Genomic DNA, 20497 nt, shown 5'->3' on the forward strand with positions numbered 1-20497 from the left:
AAACTTTAACCCAGTACTTTTCCAAGATGAACTTAGAGCCTGTGACTTGAACCCTTTAAAAACACTACCACTTGAAGAAGCTGTTAAATACCTAAACTTTAAATTCTTATCGATCCTAGATAAGCATGCACCCAAACGGTCCATTAGAATGAAGTCCAAGCCTGCCTGGCTTTCTAAAGAAACCAGACAAAAAATGTTACTTAGGAACAAGGCTTGGGCTAAATGGAGAGCTAACAAAACTATCTCAAATGAACAAACATTTAAGCATTTAAGAAATATTACTAAAAAGGCAATACTTACAGACAAAAAGAACTACTACTATAAGTTACAGCAAAATCACCAAAACAATCCCCAAATGTTCTGGTGTAATTTAAATAAACTCCTAAACCCAGGCCACTCACGTACACCTACCCCATCCCAGGCCGAACAAAACACCCCCCACCAAACTGCCAATACCTTCAATACCTTCTTCACAGAGACCATACAATCACTAGCCAGTCAACTAGTCCCTGACAACTCAAGCTTCTCTTCCACCACACCCGGCACTCTTCCAACATTCCATCTGAAACCCATCTCAACCACTCTCATCTATAAATACATCCAAAAACTTAAACCTTGTACTCCTTCTGCTGACCAGCTACCATCAGAATACCTGCAAAAAGCAGCCAAAGTAATTTCTTATCCCATTTCCATCCTCATAAATAGAACCATTAAAGAAGGAATAGTTCCAGACATCTGGAAAATCTCCCATATTATCCCCTACACAAAGGGGGTACCTCTAATGATTATTCCAACTACCGGCCAGTAGCTCTATTATCACCCCTAGCAAAGATTATGGAAAAATGCATTCACCAACAACTTTTAAACCATTTATCTCAACACAACATCATAGCAAACTGTCAGCATGGCTTTAGGCCATCCCATAGCACCACAGCTGCCCTATTATCCTTTACAGATGCCATTAATAGAAATCGTAATAACAACAACCTCTCTTCTGCACTCTTTATTGACCTGTCAAAAGCATTTGACATGGTAAACCATACCCTTCTTATCAACATTCTTGAATCCCTTTCCCTTGACTGCCTGGCAATTAAATGGTTCAAGTCTTATTTACCAATAGGCAACAGGCAGTTCTTTGGGAAAATAATACATCATCCCTTCTACCTGTCACACTCGGTGTCCCTCAGGGCTCTATTCTAGCTCCACTTCTTTTCTCACTGTTTATCAACGACCTCCATGTAGCCATTCCACAAGCCACCTGCATTCAATATGCAGATGATTCTACACTAATATGCTCAGCAAACTCCCTAAATGATCTACATTCTCTTACTCAGAATGTTTTCAACATAGTTGAAACATGGTTTCTCCTGCTCAATGCCAAAAACTAAACTCCTTCTCTTCACACCCACCAGCAAATCCTCCCCATAGAATTCTCTGTCATCTCCAATAATTTCGATTCTACCACTAAATTGCTAGGAATTACTATTGACAATAACCTTACATTTGACAGCCACATAAATAACACCATCAAAACTGTCAATAGAAAAATAGGCTCCTTATATAGAATTAAACCTTTCCTAACACCAATAGCCAGAACTAAGACTGCACACTCCCATTTAATTTCAACTCTTCTGTATGCCTCACCAATATATACTAATCTAAAGAAAAATAATCTCATCAAACTAGCTAATTCCTATAACAACATTGCCAGATTTGCCTCCGGAAATCCTTTTAGAACTCACCATTGTCTGAATCTAATGCAGCTAGGCTGGCTTGAATTTCAAAACCAATTGAAACTCTCCCAACTCACCATTGCCCACAAGATATTTTATAAACCTAACAGCACCCTATACTTTCCAATCTCATAATCCCATACAAAAATCTAAATTCTCTTCCAGCAAACTTCTTGCTAGCATAAGCAAGTCTTACAACATGGCTGGAGTTTCACTGTTTTCCAACTCTGTGGGAAAAAAGTGGAACTTACTACCTAATGACCTAACTTTAATTTCTTCACTGCCTCTCTTTAAACAAAACCTCAAAAGACACCTCAAATCAAACTGGCTATGCCCCTGTAGCAACCCTGATTAACCTTCTCCTTCACTACAAATATTTCTTCTCTTGAACCTCTACCTATTTCACATTTTTTGCGGTAGGACTGTAACTGGTTTACAGAATTCAACATACTGATGTAATCTACCCTGCTTAATGCTCTGAAAATCTCTATCCTGTTAATATGCTGATAGTCTACATGTATCTCACTGCATATTGAATTATCCTATACATATTGTCACCTCTACTATTGTAAATGCCTAATTACTCTAGTAATACTGCTGTAATTTATTGTATTCTAATTACTTCCTGCTTTTTCAATAATCTTCTATTGAAATCCATTCATTTATTATGTATTAATATTGATTTTGAATTTTTAACTGTTTTTTAATTATTTTTTAATTTTATAAATGTTTTTTTTAATTTTCAAATGTTTTTTAATTTTTTTAATTTTTTAATTTTTAAATGTTTAAATTTTTATTTTTGTTTCACTGGAGCTTTTCTCCCCGGGCCTCTACTGAAAATGGAAATATATCCAGTTAGACTAGCCCGGTTAACAAATGTAAAATAAAATAAATAAAAAAATAAATACATTTAGGCCCCTGGGAAATTACCTCTGGGTCAGCAGTAAGATTTTTGAAAAGAAATTTGTGAGACTCAGGGACTCTGTAGTACCGGTCTGGTTTCCTTGGAGCAGGTGGCAAAGTATCAGGAGTTAAACTGGATTCCATGAAGACATCATCCACAACATCCAGAACAGGAGGGATAGCTAAAGGTCTATGTTGTGGCAAATCTAAGAATTCTCTGAGTCTCTTTTTAGACTGAGGATAATCCTGGCATTCCCATTGGAAATGCGCTCAAAGTATGTAGGGTTCCCCAAAAGAAAAACCCTCTGGAGGGGAAGCAGAGGGAATGGAGTCCTCTGCATCTGAATCCTCATAAGCAAATAAAGGCATGTCTTCATATTCAGAAACCTCAGAGCTGTCTGACTCTTGGTCAGTTAAAGCTGCTGGGGACAGGTCTCATTTTCTCTTAGCAGGGGAAGGCTGGCTTCCCCTAATCAGCATAATCAGGTCTTCTGCCATTTTAAGCATTTGATGTTATGGCAAGGAAGCAGGTGCTTGAGTTTGGGTCTTCATTTTTTTAGGTGTAGCTTGTACTCTTGGCCTTAGAAACTCTGTATTTTAGACAGAACTGATAACGCAAAAGAAGTCGTCAGTTTGTGTCGAATATCGGTAATGTGAATAACTTCCTCGGAAGCCGGTGCCTGCACAGAGGCTCCGGATCCATCCAAGGTAGAGACATCTGCAGGTTCCTTAGTAAAAGAAGAGTCTCGTGGCATACTGGACTCTGAATGGGTCTCGGTAGCGGCCTGCAAATCCATCTAAGTGGGCATCAGGGGCTGCGAAAGCGCCTCACTGATTTCTGGCGACTAGCTTATGGAAGTGTTGTCGGCAGTTTTGGACCTATGCGGTCTGTCTCTGTCTTTATCCTTACTTTTTTTGAAAGATCTGTAGTCATATGGCTTACCAAAGCCTTTTCTGAATACAGAGATCGAGAGTGAAAGTATATAGTGACAGTAACAGCCAGACGACAAATAGTTCGGGCGTTGAACAAAGCACAAAACTGACAGCGAGGTACTCCGTGGTCTGGGCCTAAACAGGTGACACAGTAAGAATGGAAATTTCGGTGTGGTATTTGCTTTCCACAGGCAAGACAACTGTTAACCTTTTCTGACATCGGTTAGAGCAAGAAAAAAGGATCCCCAACAGGGTATTTAGCTTTAGAAGACTTCGGGATGATTCAACTCGGAAACGAAAACTCAGGTAGCGGCCAACCGGCACTCGTGCAAACTGCTTCTGCTTCAGGCTCCTCTGCAAGAAAGACTGATGTAACGGTGTCGGCTGCCTGGTTTTATACCCGACAACCTGACGTCAGTCCTGAAGCGACAGCAACTGACGCAGAAATACTAAGTCTCTGGTATTCGGGCCGACTGAGTGCTACCTGCAGGCAGATAATCCAAGTGTGATGACTGCAACAGTGAAACACGAAGAACATCTAAAGTTGCCTTGACTAGAATACTGCCAAGACAATAAGACTTGCTTTTCCATTTTTTTTTTTTTTTTAACTTTAGAAAACCCTTTGGCATCACAGAAGTTGGGGAGAGGGCATAAAAAAACACCCTACTTCTATGGGACTCAGAAGGCATTTGCTGTCCTTGCCAGAAGATGAGGCAACATTGAGTAGACAAATGGGAGATTATTGTTAAAGTATGCATACCATCTGATGACAGTCCCACTTCTTTATTATGTCTAGAATTACAGCTATCATGAGAGCCCTGAGAATGATAATTTCCTGTTTGCAAGTTTGCTGTTTTGCTTTGTTAGCTCAGGATTCAGGAAGTGTTTAGGACTTACTTGACTTGATCCATGTTACAAAATAATCACTTCTAACATGCACAACTGCCAGCAGTGAGTGCCCACTTCTACCTGTTTATGTACTTATCACTAAAGTACTACCAATTATCATGTATACAGTCACCTGGTTGGAGCAGTGTCTAGAAAAATTTAAGTGCCATTTTTTTTAATACTGCTTCTTCCGCTGGACATCTGAAGTCCAGGAAAATGGTTAACATTTGGTTTGGAAAAGGAGGAAGAAACCAATGACCAGAGTTCAGGAATAGTTGCTCGATTAATCACTGTAATTCCTTCATCAATGACAGCAGAAGCAGCCAACTGCATTCTAGCAGGTGGTCCTTCTAATTTCATAAGTTCTTCATACACTACTGGACTACTTTTTTTAATATCAAGTATTACAAAAGGATCATTTAGGACAAAGGAGCACAAGAATCCCAGTATGTTCAAATTCCTTCATGGTCAGACAAAAAAAAATCCATCACCAAATGAATTCTGTCCTGATGGAGATAATACACATCTTTGCATCTATGAGACATTATGAACCTCTTTGTCTGAGATGGAACTAGTCTGACTTCTGTAAGTTGGGGATTCTGCCTATATGCTGAAAATATATAAGCAACTGATGCAGAGTAAATTCAAGGTCTTCAGAAAACCAGGTTGACACAGCCAATAATCCAAAAATAAAAAAGAAACATGAACACACTTCAACCTCAGCTGTGCAAATACTACGGTTTAGTATTTTAAAAACACAATGAGAACAGCAGAAAGGCCAAAAAACAGGGAGGTAAAGTAAAAATATGAGCAGTGCCCCACAAACAAAAATTGCATGTGAATGTAGGTGTCTTGCACAGCTGCAGTTAACTAGAAAGGCAACTCTCTGAGCTGCGGGGAGAAACTCTGTACAGTTAACAGTCTAAACTTTTAATTTTTATAAAGCTATCCAGTAATATCTATAAACAAGACTCTATAGTTTTTCCTTCATATAAGAAGAAAAATATTGAACTGACTCTCCAGAACTGGTTCTTCTATCTGAATGTTCAGAAGCTTGTGATCGGCTTGTTCAGACAGAGGAATCTGTAGTTCTGATATATAACAGATGGCACGTGGTACTGAATTTTTCTAATTCTAAGCTGCATTCTTCCAAGTGGCACATCTCACTGATATGTTACATGGTGGTACTCTGTTGCATAATGAAAAATACTTATATACAGTGCAGCAGAAAGGGCAGGTGACAAGTGATGGAGATGTACTGCATAAGCGGGGAAAGATCTACTGATCTATCCTTGAAGAACGGGAGAAGGAGGTTGTTAAACTTCTGCTGTTGTAGTCTTCCCCTCCAAGATAGCTGCTATCTTTTTTTTTCTTTGAAAATGACTTTTACCGTGAGTCTTATAGTTTGCTTTCTACAAAATGAATACTTTCAGATGATTTTTTTTTTTTTTTTTACTTTCAGAGTTCTTTTGCTATGGTTATCCTTTTCTTTAAAAAGTGTCACAGCTTTTTGGGATGGACATTAGAGAGGAATGCTATGTCTACAGGCATGTTTAGAAGACTGGCTGTTAGTCACGCATATCTACTTAGGAAAGCATCAGTGTCAGCAGCTTGGAAATATGCACTACTACTTCATTTAAAACAACTGATTGCAAAGTGACCCTATTTTATCATCTGTTTGGGTCAGTTCTAACGATTTCTGTCTGAGGAATAAATACGCATTTTTCTTTACTTAGATCTTCAATATGTTTTAATATATCCAAGACCAGTAGTGTGCCACACAGCTCTAGTAATCCATGCCTCCAACAGTCAGCATGAACATGGTATAAAACTCTTCCCAAAACTATTCGGTACCCTGCTTTCCTTGCCAGATATAACAGCCTTAATGCAGAGGTGACCCCCTGAATCTACAAGGGTTTTGAGATCTTACACCAGTTGGACCTGCAGTGCTCAAGTTCACTGATGAACCTATAATGGTTTCTTTTAACATGGGATCAGTTTCATGTACTGCTTCTTAAAAAGTACTGACCAGAATCAATGCACAGTGACTGTCTTACATGTTTACATATATGTCTGTGGAGCAGATAAAAGTTCTATCCAGCATAAAAGGAGGCTTAGTTCTCAAATAAATGTGGCTTCTATGGAAAATGAGATAGAGTGACTCACCATAAAATCTTGAACACGGATATCTTTCTTGCTTAGGTCAAAGCAATCAATAAAACTGCTTCCTATGTTAAGAATCAAAAGCCAGTCAGGCTAATTGATTCAAATGGAGCAAGTGTTAGATTCTTTAACACAAAAATAAGATCCCAAGGGGAGGCCACTGGTATTTCTTGGAGGCTTCTTATGCAAAACCCCTTTCAAAAACATTATGACATGACACTGCATTGAAAGAGGAGGGTCCAAGGGCAGACTTGCTAAAATGTCTGATAAATATACGTTGTTGGAAAAGTAAGAAAGGCCATAGGATATTAATACTAGCTCAAATACTGCAAAAGTGAAGAGTTAGGTGCTCACCATAACTAAGCATCTGTGTTGTCCATTTTCATTCTTCCTCAACTGACGGTTTGGATCTGTCCTCGGATCTGGCTCAGCTGCATTTACTAGACTCTCAGATCCAACTCTCAAGTTCCTACCTTTACCCACAATGCCCCAGTTACTCTGAAATACTTCATATCAAGTTCGCTGCCCCAAAAACAACAAAAAGAACTAACCTCAGGCCAAGATAGAAGGAAGGCTGGTAGAAAGGACTGGTCAAGGTCACTCTAAGAAAAAATGGGAAGGGTGAAGGAGGGTAGGAAGTTTGCGAAGAATGAAAATGGACAACACAGATCCATAATTAAGGTGAGTACATAACTTTAATATCCGATGTCATTTTCATTTGTTTCTCAACTGATGGGGCAGAGTCCCCAGCTAAGTGAATCTTGGTTGACCCTTATGGAAGGATATTCTGGAGTACTGCAGAACCAAAGGCAGCCCTGCTTCTGGAAGTCAAATCCTATTTGTAATGAGCAACAAATGTATCAGCACTAGACCAAGTAGATGTGGCACAGTGTCATCAACTGAAGTCCTAGACCAGAAAGCAGATAAAGTCACCATGGACCTGCTGGAGTGTGCTTTAGGTGGTCTGGGTAAAGACAAACCTCGCTGACTGTAAACAAATGATGTGCAGTTTGTCAACCATCTAGCTAAGGTAACTTTAGAAACTGGTCTACCCAATTTGTTGGGGGGTAAGAAACAATTGATCTGCCCTTCTGAAATATCTATCGAGATAGAAGTGCAGCTGCCTATGTACATCCAAAAGATGAAGCATGTATTCAGCTTTATTAGCAAACATGGGAAAGAAAACAGGCAAATTAATGACTTTGTTAATACTCCCCTCCAAGGCAACTTTGGGCAAGAAAGACAGACTGGTCTGTAAGGTAACTATCTTTGTGGAAGATCAAATATAGGGATTTGGAAGACGGAGCCTGGAGCTCGGATACTCGTCTTGTGGATGTAATAGCCACTAGAAAAGCAGTTCTCCAAGATAAAAATTTTACGTTAGATGTAGCTGGTGGCTTAAATCCCAGGGTGGGTTAGGTTTCTTCACTGGGGGCCTAAGCAAAAAGGTACCTTTAAGGAAAGACTTGCACAGTTTTGAAAAAGTTAAAGAGGATGCATTTTCACCTGAATGAAAATTAGATATCGCTGCCAATTATACCTTGATAAACTAGCCCCTTCTTGAAAAATAGATGCTACACACTCGAGGACAGCAGGGATAAGGCAGTGAAGCAGTCTAATTCTCTCTCTCTGAAGAGCCCAAGCAGAAACACTCTTCCATTTACTCTTGTAGATCTTCCTGGTCGAGGCCATCTGGGATGACAGCAATACCTGCTGGGCTGGGGAGAAAAGCTTGGGCTGTCTAAACATCAGTAGAATAAGACAAACCATGCAGTCAACTTGAGGCCTGTAATGTCTGGGTGATCCACACCAATGGGATGACAGAAAAGGTCTGGATTATGGTCCAGTATCCAGGGCAGATATCAAAGGTGAGACCAAAGGAAAGGGAACCACACTTTATGAGGCCAAAAAAAGGCAATGAGGATAACTGTGCTCTTCAAACGAAGTACCTTCTGTAAGAATCTGGGAATCAGAGATATCGGGGATAAATGTAAAGGAGACCAGAGGGCCAACTGTGGACTACATCATCTCTCGGTGACTTCTAGGAAGGGCTAAGATTGGGCCCCCCCTGTTTGTTAATGTACCAAACCACAGACATGCTTGTTGGTTTTAATCACTACCATTCTGAAAGAGTGTCCTGGAATGCCTGCAATGCTAGGAGGACAGCTCTTATTTTCAGGACATTGATGTGCGAAGTCTCTTCTGAGGACCACTTGCCTTGGACAGTCCTTCCCAAGAAATGTTCCCCCCACTCCAGTTGGGAGGTGTCCATGGTTACCGTGGCTACTGGGGGTAGAAAGACAAGAGGGCATTTGCATACTTGTGAGTTTGACTGGTGAAAACAAGAGACGGTGAACAAATGACCACTGTACAGCTAGAGTTCACTGAAGAATGCACATATAAAAGCAAGCCGCAGGAACCAAAGTTACAGCTGCTGCCACTGACCCTAAAGTCTGAGGAATCATCCTGGCTGGAGGGGAAGGATGTGAGACAACTTGTTTTGACATCTGATGGTCCCTTACTCTGTTGGGTGGAAGGGACTCTATCTGACTGACAGTGTCCAAATGAGGATCTATGAATACCAGGTTCTGAACAGGCTGAAGACATGTTTTGCAAAAGCTGACCGTGATGCCTAGGGATTGACGTAACTGGAGCAAGTAGCCCCAGGATTTTTTGAGGAGATGTCCGGTTGGGGTGGTGAGCAGCCAGTCATCTATGTATGGAAACACTTGGAATCCTAGGAGTCTCAAAAGTGAGTTAACAGCACTGCCATACATTTGGTAAACACCCTGGAGCTGTGGTGAGACCAAAGGGCAGGGCTCTGAACTGATCATGACTGGCCCCCAGCCAAAAGTACAGATATCTTCAGCAGTTTGTTCACCTTAATACGATAGTGTATGTCCTGAAGATTGATGGAGAACATCCAATCATCCTTTGGCAAAATGGACTGAACCACGACCATTCGGAACATTGCGCTCTTTACAGATTCACTTTGCTGAGGTCCAAAACCGGTCCAGGTCCATTGCTTTCTATAGCACTAAAAAGAATATTGAGTAGGTTCCGAATCCTTTCTGGTCTGGTGTGACCTCCTGGATGACTCTTGTCTAGCAGCTTTCGAATTTCTAGAGCTGCTGCCTCCCTCTGACTGGCTGGAACATCTGGGACCCTCTTCCTTTTGTCTGGGGGAATTTGTGAAAACAGCATGAAATAACCTCTGGATATGATTTTCTGCACCCAAGTATATTTTGTGATTGATACCCAGGCATCTGGGTACAGAGACTAGTGCCCCCCCGACTGCCTCCACAGACGAGCAGTCGCACAACTGTTCAGGAACACTGAAAGGGTTTATCCAAGAAGGTGTCTAGGAAACCATGGTTTTTGAGTCTCCTCTGCCACGAGGGCAGTGTCTTCCATTACAACTTCCCCCCTCTACCTCTGGGGGCAGTATCTGCTTGCAAGTCTTGGAAAGAATCCTAGGAGTTATGCAGCCGCATTTTTCTCCCTCCTTGCTAATTCCTGGTAAAGGATCTGTAAAAGGTAGAAAAAATGATCCCCATCATGGCAGACAAGGACGTTCCATCCAGCTCACTCCGGCAAAGCATTTCCTTAACAGTGGGTCCAAAACAATCCATCAAAAGAAGTTCTGAAGCGCATCCAAGCATGTCTCCTTATGGCTATGCCTAAACTCGCTTGCCCGTGAGGTTCCCTCAGCAGCATGGAAAATTAACCTCATGGAAGCATTACAGATGGATTGAAGGGTGGCTAACTCTGAGGAAATCTTTTTGTGGTCCTCCACAGACATGGACTCTGAAAGGGATTTGGAAAGCTCTTTAGTCAAATTCCTTTGCAGCCTGGTGAAATCTGCAAAAAAGCTCAGTGACCATGAGGCAAAGGTCACATAGGCATGAATACGCTTCCCAAATCTGTCCAGTGCTGTGGACTCCCTGTTAGGGAGATGGACAAAGGAGCTCTGCTCTGCCAACTTTTTTGGTGGCTGCTGCCACAACCATGGCATTAATGAGCACCCGTTGTCCGTGGGGCCTGTCCTTAGGAGGGGCAAGAGACTTATCAGGACAGTGGGGGATGGGTTCTATAGTATCTGATTCCTTCTATGCACAGTGAGAGACTAGTTCTATAAAGCTCATTAGCCGGGGGAGTCATCCAAGATGTAGACAAGTCAGACTTGAAAGCTTCCAGGAACACTGACTCCTCCTGAGATGAGGAACCATAGGACCATCCAATTTTCTGCTGGAGGATTTCTAAGATATCTTTGGAGGAGACATCATCTGGTGGAGATCTTGGGGACTCCTACCCTTCCCCTTCATCATAGTCATTAACTTTGGTGAGCGACTCCTGAGTGGAATCCATGTGCCTCCTCTTGCAAGTTCTCTTCAAGGGAACCTCCTTAGGATGGTCTGGAGAGTTGTCCAAAGAGAGGGGAAAGTCCTCGATGGGCACTGTCTGGTTGGTTTATTGGGCCAACTTGTCCCTGCAGGTTAGGTCTGTGAGGATCAGAGCTTGGACCGATGGTGGCATGGCTGTAGGATCCGAAGAGAAAAGGGTAGTCATGTCTCTTGGATGAGAGAAGACCCTCTCCACCACCTCAAAGGCAGAAGGACTGGGAGAAGCTTTAGCTGGCCACATCAGAGCTGAAGCCCTGATGTCACCATCTCCTGACCCTGTCCAGAGGGGGAGATGGACACGAACTGTCCAGCTCCAAAACCCTGAGGGGCAGGAGTGGCTCCGACAACCTTGGATTCAAACCATGGATCCAGCGCCAACACTTTGGCTCAGAAAGTCATCCTGTTCCAAGAGGATCGGTGTCAGACAAGTCAGGGATGCAAAGTCAAAAGTCCTAGCTTAGCCATCTTTGTATCTCACACAAACACTCTCAGCATTCTCAGATCTAAGAGCTATGAAATCACCGGTCTGACAGGAAAAGGAGAAACTACAGTGTGGGAAACAGAAGGGAGGCTCACAGACACAGTGGAAGATGGAGACGGGATAATCCAATCTGAATCTGAGCTCTGAGAAGTTTCCTCATCCTCCTATCCACATCAGGTTTGGAAAGGCTCCTGGATGACCTGATGGAAGAAGTAGTAAACTGGGGCCAGAACTCTCTTCTCAGGGTCTCCTGGAGGGAAAATGAAGCAGAGGAGAGATGGAGTATGGAGAAAACCTGGGTGACCGGATCCTCGGAGACTTTAACTTGGTAAGCATCAATCCAACTTTTTCTGTAATTTGACCGGAGGCTCTGAAATTGGAGCTGATTCTGGACAGCAGGTGGCAAACAGCTTCCTGGATTCTGTTTCCTCCCAAGAGGGCTTAGGTTTTTTTGTAGGATTTGAGACACAGAAGCAGGAACTGAGAGAGAGGAAAAAGAAGAAGAAGAAGGCGGCAGGCCCTTTAGGACCAGTTTGTTACGCTGGTCACTAAGAGCCCTGGTGTTGAATTCAGCACAAATCGTGCATGCAGTTTCTACCTGGGCAGTGCCCAGACAATAAATGCACTCCCCTTTTGGCATTAGAATTGGGGATCTTATGCCCACATGAAGTGCATTTCTTAAACTCGGTGGGTTTGTCAAGTATGGTAGCCAAAAGAAAAGGAGATGGACTGACAGTACATAGTTTAATCTAGTGTGTGTGTGTGTGTGTGTGTGTGTGTGTGTGTGTGTGTGTGTGTGTGTGTGTGTTTTAGACTAGTGAAAACTACCGGATTACCTTCTGAAGGGTAGGAAGAAACAAATGAACGTAAAAGAATCAAGAATGGTATGGATACTACCGAGGGTAGAAAGAGAAGACAGAAATAGAAGTTAGACCTGACGCAATAGAAATGTGAAAATCTACATTAATGGAGGAAGAGGTGGCAAAGGCAGATGAAACTAAGAAAAAATAGAAAAGAACTCAAGCTTCAAAAAACTACACTCCAAAGCTTAACAAGAAGGATGCGTGTCTGTAGCGATAAGACAGCAAAAGAGATCTGGGGTACTGCTGAGTAGCAGGGGCATTATGGGTAAAGGGAGGAGCTCAAGAGTCAGATCCGAGAGTCTAGCAAATGTGGCCGAGCCGTATCAAAGGACAGATCTGAGACCATCAGTTGAGGAATGAACAAAAATGACATCAGATCCAGCGAACAACCACCCCTGAATGTGTGCTGCTTATATTGTTTGCACCAACTAGAAAACATTTTCAATTTGCTAATATAGGTTTTTCTAGTAGGAGGCTTTTTTGCCTCCATTATTACCTGCTGCATGTCCTCAGTCAACAGGTGCCTAAAGGGAATTAAGACCTTATCATCCAGGCAGTCAGCTGAAGTTAATTGGGATTGGGGTGTATCAAATACCACTGTTCTTCTGTGAGTAGATCCAGTCTCTGAGGAATATAGTGGTAACTACCCCTGGCCATTTCCAAAAGAAGAGAGGATCACTGTTGCCAGAGCCAGAAGGGAGTCACCACAATGACACTGGGGGGATTACTTCTGAATGGATATTAGCAAAAATGGTGGAAAAGCATACAGGAACATTCCTGTCCAAAGAAAAGAAAAGGCATCTGCCTTTCCAGGCCTTCTTGCATGATGCTCTGGAGTGGAATCCTGCCAGTTGATTGTTCAGACAGAGAAGGCAACTAGGTCTAATTAAGGAATTTCCACAGCTGGATCAAATTTTGTAAAACTCCCTGATACAATTTCATTAGCGAGGGTTTTCCCTTTACCTGTTCAGCTTGCCTGCCACACAGTTTTGCTCTCATGGAATGTAGGATGCCTGCAGAGTGAGACTGTGCAGTGAAGCTGTATCACATGCTAACATGGCTAGTCTGCTAAAGGGGTACGACCTGGTTCCCCCTTGAAAAGGTCCTGGGGACTGAAAATGATTCAGAGAGTTGAGTGCCTTGATCGGGGCAAGCATCTTGTTTTATATCCATGTGCTTGCATCTGTCCTTAGTGTGCCATACAGCTAGCAATCTTTTTCTTCCTAAAACTGCTCCCAAAGCAAAGTCTAAGGTGTCTGCGGTGACCGACTGCCTTGGAAGAAGCAGGGAGAAGGAGAGACCCAAATTTACAGATATTTGCTGTCTCCACCAAGTGAGTTCTTTTCTGACAAACCCCATTACTGGGATTTAAAATGACAAAGGATGTTGGTGGTGAGACCAGAAAGGCTTCAAATATCATTGGATCTTTCTCATGTGGAGTCTTGCCAGGGGTAATCATGAGAATTACAGATACCATGAGACCCAAAATCATGAGGTATTCCCTCACAGTGATAGATGTCTGATTGGAAAACCCTTAGAAATAGAACTAGACATAGATATTTTTTTTCTTATGGAAGAAAAGCTCTCTGAATTGAGATGTCTAGCTGACACTCCAAGAACACAGTCCTGTGTGAAGGAATAAAGAAAGACTTCTCAGCATTCTCTTGGAATCCCAGCTTGTGGAAGAGATCTCCCACCCACGTGAGAGATTCCTGACACTTGGGAAAAGACTCTGCAGAGATAAGCAAGTCATCTAAATATAGAAAAACGTGGATATCCTGTAGCTTGCAATGAGCTATAACTGGAGCTAGACATTTGCAAACACTCTTGGTGCAATGGACAGTCCAAAGGGTAAAGCAAGTAACATGTTCCACACACACAAATCCTTAAAAAGCACCAGAAGTCTCAATGAACAGAGACACGACAATAAGCATCTTTTAAATCTACTGTTACCTCTTCTTCCTTATTCAAGTATCCTGGAAACAGATTGCGAAGAGACATCATTTTGAACTCGGGCACTATCACAAACCGGTTTAGGAAGGAGAGATCCAGAACCGGTCTGCAAGCATTTTTTTCTTTGGTGCTCAAAACATCCTTGAATAAAAACATTCTCCACTTGGGAAGGAGGAACTGGTTCTAACACTCCCTAGACAGCATGTGATGGGGGACAGATGGAAATAAGAGAGCCTGGTCTGGTGGATGAGAAATTACCCCCTGGAAAGGAGGAGTTTCCTCTCACTGCCATATGTAACCTTGACAAATGATCTTCAGAACCCATTTGTCTGACATTATCATCTGCTGCCAAAGAGAAAAGTGGAGATTCAGACTTTCTGGAAAGGAAAGGGAGTTGTGAGAGTGGGATGGGGAAGACAAGTTCCCTTGAAAAGTCATGCCGACTTGTTGGACTGTCCTTGATTTGGGGGGGTTCCTGAATTATTTTGCCATTTCTTCTTAAATGTCGGTTTACTTGCATTTTGTTCAGACCGCTTATTTTGTTTTTTTGCCAAAATTGGATGAGGGATTACAGAATCCCTTACAAAATTTGGAAAAGGAGAGCTGAAAAGTCTTAAAGAGATTCCCTGTACCAACCTACCCCATCACCACATTTTTATCACCTCTGCAGCAGAGAGACCAAAAACTAAGTCTCTGTCCAAAGGAGAATTTAAAATCTCATTTTAACATTGTATGGAAGGATTTGAAAACACAGCAAGGCAAATCCTCCTCAAAACAGTACCAGTAGCCATAGCCTTGAAAAAGTATCAACTGAGTCATGTACACACACTGTAAACATTGAGTAGTGACTTGTAAATTGAAGAAACTAAATTATTCAATGAAGACTTTTTTTCAAAAGAAGAAACTGCAAACAAACCATTCCTCATATTATAACAATTAGAATAAACTTCAGTCTCATACGAGACTGACGATTCAAAATTCGGAAAATTAAAGTTGCAGAAGCATACACGTTTTCCCTATACTTTTAAATAATCTTCCCATCCTTATCAGTAAAGGTAGGTTTCAAATTTATTCATTTTACATTTGACTGGGATGGTCTGACTTTGCATGAGAACCCCTTTGCAGCGGAGGTCCTAGGAGAAAAGTTCAACACGACAATGCTATTACAATAGACTAACAACATATTATACATTTAAAATGTAAACATTATACTTTATGGATAAATATACGTATATACATTGCTACCATTTTCTAGGCCAAAACATCTATTACCCATGTTCTATCTGGAAGCTGATTATTTACCACACGGATACAGAGAGTTTCTTTCCAAGTACATGTAGTTGGAGTCTTCTTAAATGATTTTTGAGCTGTAGTTTACAAGTTTGTGGTTCTTTAATTTGCCTGAGGGAAGGGAGTATTTGCTTCCAGAGCTTGGTAACATTAAACTTTTAGTAACAGTAGGATTAACTAAAGCTATAGCTGCTGGGTCAGGCTTGGGAAATGTGCATAAAAACTTAAAATACTGAAGAACTTTATACATTCTATCTACCTTTTAGGGGCAGTTGGCAAACTATCAGGAAAATTGGAGGTAGTGACACACACATGCTCCAAAGCTAACAGAACTAGAGAAATAGGTGAAGGTTCTAGAAATTCCTTTTGTAACAGCTCGTAGCATTGTCTGAAGGCCTAAGAAACATCAATGTTTTCCCAATGAAAACACTGTCACATCCTGGAAATGGTTTCAGAGAAACCCGCAGGAAGAATCAGAAACTGAGCTCTCCTCTGATTCTGAATCAGAAATCTGAGGAGAAAACACCCTGCATCTTTCCCGTTATCTTCTGTCCACATTCAGAATCATGAATGTTTCCAGGAGAGGATGTATACTTTTTTTTTACCACCAGAAATGATCTTAAAGAAAGGATCAATAGCCAGAATTCACCCCTGAGCCAGACCCAGGTAAACTACTCCTGTCAAAGGGAATTTGAACAGGAGTAGTTATATGATTCGTTTTCTATTTCTTTTTGACAGCAAAAATGGGGCCAACAGTATTATTAATGGCAGCAGTAGCATCCCAAGGGATGGGTACAACATTCTGAAAAAAAGGGGAAAGCTTTCCCTGTTCTCTCTCCAAGGACTGACAAGAGCGGCTCTCCATTGACAATGAGGGGACACCAACAGCCGCAGCAGACATGGGCTAACCTCATGGTCCATAGTGGCTGTAGGTGCTACACTAGAGGGATCTGGGGTAAAAGCTGAGTGGTGTGAGGAACAATTAATGGCTATAGCACATGAGCCTACCTGCAACTGAGGCAAATTTCTAGCCTGCTCTGGTAGCAAAGGCTGCTTGCTTAACTTTCTTTTGCTGGTAGATAGAAGAACTGACCATGAGACCAGTACTTTGTTCGTGTTTATATCACGCTATCGAAAGATGAAAATAGCAAATGCTATTTCATCGAACCTAAAATATCTAAACCACATAATATCGAACATTGAGAACAGCAAATTTTTTCCTTGGGGAAAAAATTCGCTATTCCGAAACACATACACACAACACAAGCACACCTAAAAAACATCAATCCACACACATACACTTATAATCCTACAACTAAACCCTACACTAAACTGTACATACACTACTATCTATCCACTTACCTTAACCCACACCCTAAGGTCCGTCACTATCGCACACTCACCTAACCCGCGCCCTAACCCTAACTCACTTAACCCTCCCCTAACCTTAATTCACCTAACCCGTGCCCTAACTCACCTAACCCGTGCCCAAACCCTAACGCACCTAACCCATGCCTTAATCCTAACGACCACACAATCGCACACTTACCTGAACCCAACCCGTAAATTTCCACCACAGCGCTGAAAACAGTGAAGCCACACATCTGGCCAACTGAATTCTTTCCCCAGGAAAGAATTCGGTATTCTGCAGCTTTGCTATTTTTAGCGTTTGCTCAATGCGGGTCGATATAACAACATTCAAAGTTTTAAAACTTCGATGTTCTGATATAGACCCGTTTATTCCATGGTCAGACCTAAAATGATGCTCCTTTTCTGTGGAAAAACAAGCTGCAAAAGGCTGTAAAAATTCTGCCCTTTAAAGTCACTTTTGTTCTCATAAAAACAAATCAAAAAGCACCTTATTATACTTTACCAGCCCGAAAAAGTAAAATAATCACAATTTCTCCCCATAAAAAAGTAGTTTCTTTCTGCTGAGAGGAAAAAAGTGTGCCCTCATTTAAAAGTACAACACAGTCTTGTGATAGCATATTAAAACACAAACTCCTAGCTATAAAATAACTTTCCTGAAGAGAAAAGTATAACAAGCATTTTTTTTTTTTTTTGCTAAGCGGAAGGTTTTCCTTCAAAAGGAACGTATCTGCCCAGCACAAAAACAGCACAAGCAGGCCATCGATCCTAGAAAGCCTCAAAGGAGCACACTCTTTGGCAGCAGGAAAGCTCTGAAGGGCTAGGCTCCTAAACCCATCTTTTTGGTCAGCAAAGCTCAAAGGTGTCCTGAAGCTTTGGAAGCTGGCTAGTTGTCATATCCTTGACAAGACAGAACCCATATAGCTAAGGCTACTGCAGCCAAGATCAATATGATGGCCGTCTGGGGAAAATGTGTAAAATGCTCTCTATCACAGCAGAACAGCTTTTCAACAGTGTTAAAGAATGTGGTTAAGGATCAAAGTTCACTGTGGTGGATTACTACAATACATCTGAATACTGCAGCAATGATTATTGATATACATCTGGGAGATGCATCAAAGAAACTACATCAGCATCCAAAATCAAAAACCCAGCCCTGTTATCCCTGACCTTCAACCTCAGTAGAAGACTGTCGAGATCAAAATGACTGTAAACTCTGAAAAGAAAAAGCCAGGAGCCATTTTCCTCTGGAAAGCAAAATACTGGTCACAATGTAAGACGGCAGATGCAATGAAGTAAAAGTATGGGAGAACACAGGTCTCAGCTGTGGTCAAGCATTCCTGGACCCGGCAAACAGCAGCAATGACTCAACTGCAATGAAAAGGTTTACATTGTGAACATACAATCCTACAAAATATGAAATTGTCAAAGAGTGATTGTTAGCCAAGGAGGCATGCAGTAAATAATAGCCTCATTTCAAAAAAGTACAGCTCATCTTAAAAAATTTTGCAGAACCCAACACTGAGTGGACTGAAATTAAACACACACTACTTAAATCACACCTATAATGAAAATAGGTGTATAATAAGGGGAAACAAAGATTAAAAAAAATTCACATGTGAAACAGCCTGGAACTATGTAATATGTGTGATGTGCCATGGAGGCTACTGAATACAAACTGCAAAGTCTGAGTTTACAAAGATAAATGTCTTTCTGAATCTGATAAAGAAATAATGTGTGCGGAAGTGGAGAAAAATTATTATACAGCTTTAAAGATCAAATGGATCTGCCCAAAAAATTACCTATTCACATGATCTTGGGCATGTATATATTTGGCAGTACTACGTGCTCACTCTGATTGGGAAGTGGACCAAGAAACAATGGTTCCCTTATGATATACTTTAATTCTGCATTCATTTAAGAAAACTGGTAAGAATGAACCAGACTGATATGACCAGGTTTTTAAATAATTACTAAATTCATTTCATAATCAGAAAAAGATTAAAGAAAACTCAAATCACCTCATGTGAAACAGTAATAAACGTCATATAAATACACCTGCATTATATCATTTGAAAATTTATTCACATTTTATCAAATCAAAACATTACCAAGACAGATGCTGCCTATATATTTTAACATTACATAAACACGATAGGATTTCTTAAGAAATACTATGGTATTTTCCCCTTAGATGCTTTCTCTCTTCAGTAACATTACCAATTTTCTGCATAAAAAATCTAATCCTTTAGGAATATTTCCTTAAGTGTCCTTAGTATTAAAATGCATATTAATGTGTAATGGGATACTTTGGGAACTTTAAAAATCCTTGAGACAATTCTACCAAGAACAGCACAACAGACTCATTTTGTGGACAACAAAGAACAGTATGCAGAATTTTTTTAACAATCGCTGCTTTGCACGTACAATTCCTTGTCTCTGCATTAGATGCAATGTATTTTAATAAAACTACTTTGGTTATAAATGCATTAAAATTAGATAAAGTTACACTTTTATGTGAAATCTAACATAATTTTAAGAAATACAACTACAGTTCATGTACGTTACTGAAGAACGAATGCTCACATTGCAAAGTTCTTTTAAGTCCTTCCATTCACAGTTCAAAATGCTAAAGCTTAGCAAGGCTTACAGTATGAAATTTAACAATTAAATAAGTGATCCAATTTTTTTTTCTGCACATTGTTCTGGACCACAGCATTCAATGTTTAAGTACTCTACTAACATATTTAAATAGCTTGTAAGAGGCATATTTGGGGATTCAAGCTTATTTATGTCCTAGAAGAAACAATATGCAAGCACCCCTGTGCACGTCAGTACAGATGGTTTATCCAGTTCTGCTTCTTAAGTGCACTGCTTTTGGTGCAGAAATGTGATCCCCCTTTGATGCTTACCTCTTTAGGAGGTAAATTGTTCTTTTCTTGCAGAATTTTTAAGATGCACAGTTCAGGATAGGAAGGGATCATCAGTCTGCTCACAGTAGTTGATCGTCCAAGTCCTTTCTTCCTCATGTGCCACACTGCATCTGAGTTCAGATGGTATGTTATGTCTGAGAAGGACAAGCATGGGTATAAGCTGCACTGAACCAACTAAGGCAACTTGTTTATTTCCATGTGCAATTGCCCACCTAACAAGACTTGGTAGCTGAACAGTAGCTTAGATTCAAATTAATCATTACTGTAAAATATTTAGAAAATGCAAAACACTTGAAAATATGCCCTGACTTTCATGAAACATGCCCTGAAACTGCACTACTGAAAAGTCACAAGAATACCTGAACACTGCGCTAGTCTCACACTAGGAGGAGGAAAGGAATCAACTGGTGAGACTTCAGAGTATATTATAACAATTTCCCCTCCTTAAATTTGCATCTTTAAAAAATTCTGCAAAAATCGAATTATTTTCCTCCTAAAAATGTAAGCCTTGAGAAGGGACTTCAAATATTTATTCATTTTTATAAGTAGGTCTGGGAATACTTGAAACACACTGGCATACATTCTG

General features: G+C 40.9%; 1 protein-coding gene across 3 annotated transcripts in view; it reads right to left on the reverse strand.

Moving 5' to 3' along the window:
• The window catches only part of PRPF40A (pre-mRNA processing factor 40 homolog A), a 3102395-nt gene that overhangs the window by 370439 nt on the left and 2711459 nt on the right, over positions 1-20497 (reverse strand). The window contains exon 26 of one of the 3 annotated variants that reach the window (XM_044074904.1): positions 19042-20045. The exons of the other annotated variants lie outside the window; for them this stretch is intronic. Coding sequence (XP_043930839.1) covers positions 19943-20045 — 103 coding nt within the window. The 3' untranslated portion in view covers positions 19042-19942. Of the gene's footprint in view, positions 1-19041; positions 20046-20497 lie in introns of those variants that run through there. 3 annotated transcript variants of the gene reach the window in all.

This window comes from Protopterus annectens, chromosome 6.part0, assembly GCF_019279795.1.
Source record: "Protopterus annectens isolate FY-2018-M chromosome 6.part0, PAN1.0, whole genome shotgun sequence".
In the NCBI taxonomy this organism is placed as follows: domain Eukaryota; kingdom Metazoa; phylum Chordata; order Ceratodontiformes; family Protopteridae; genus Protopterus; species Protopterus annectens.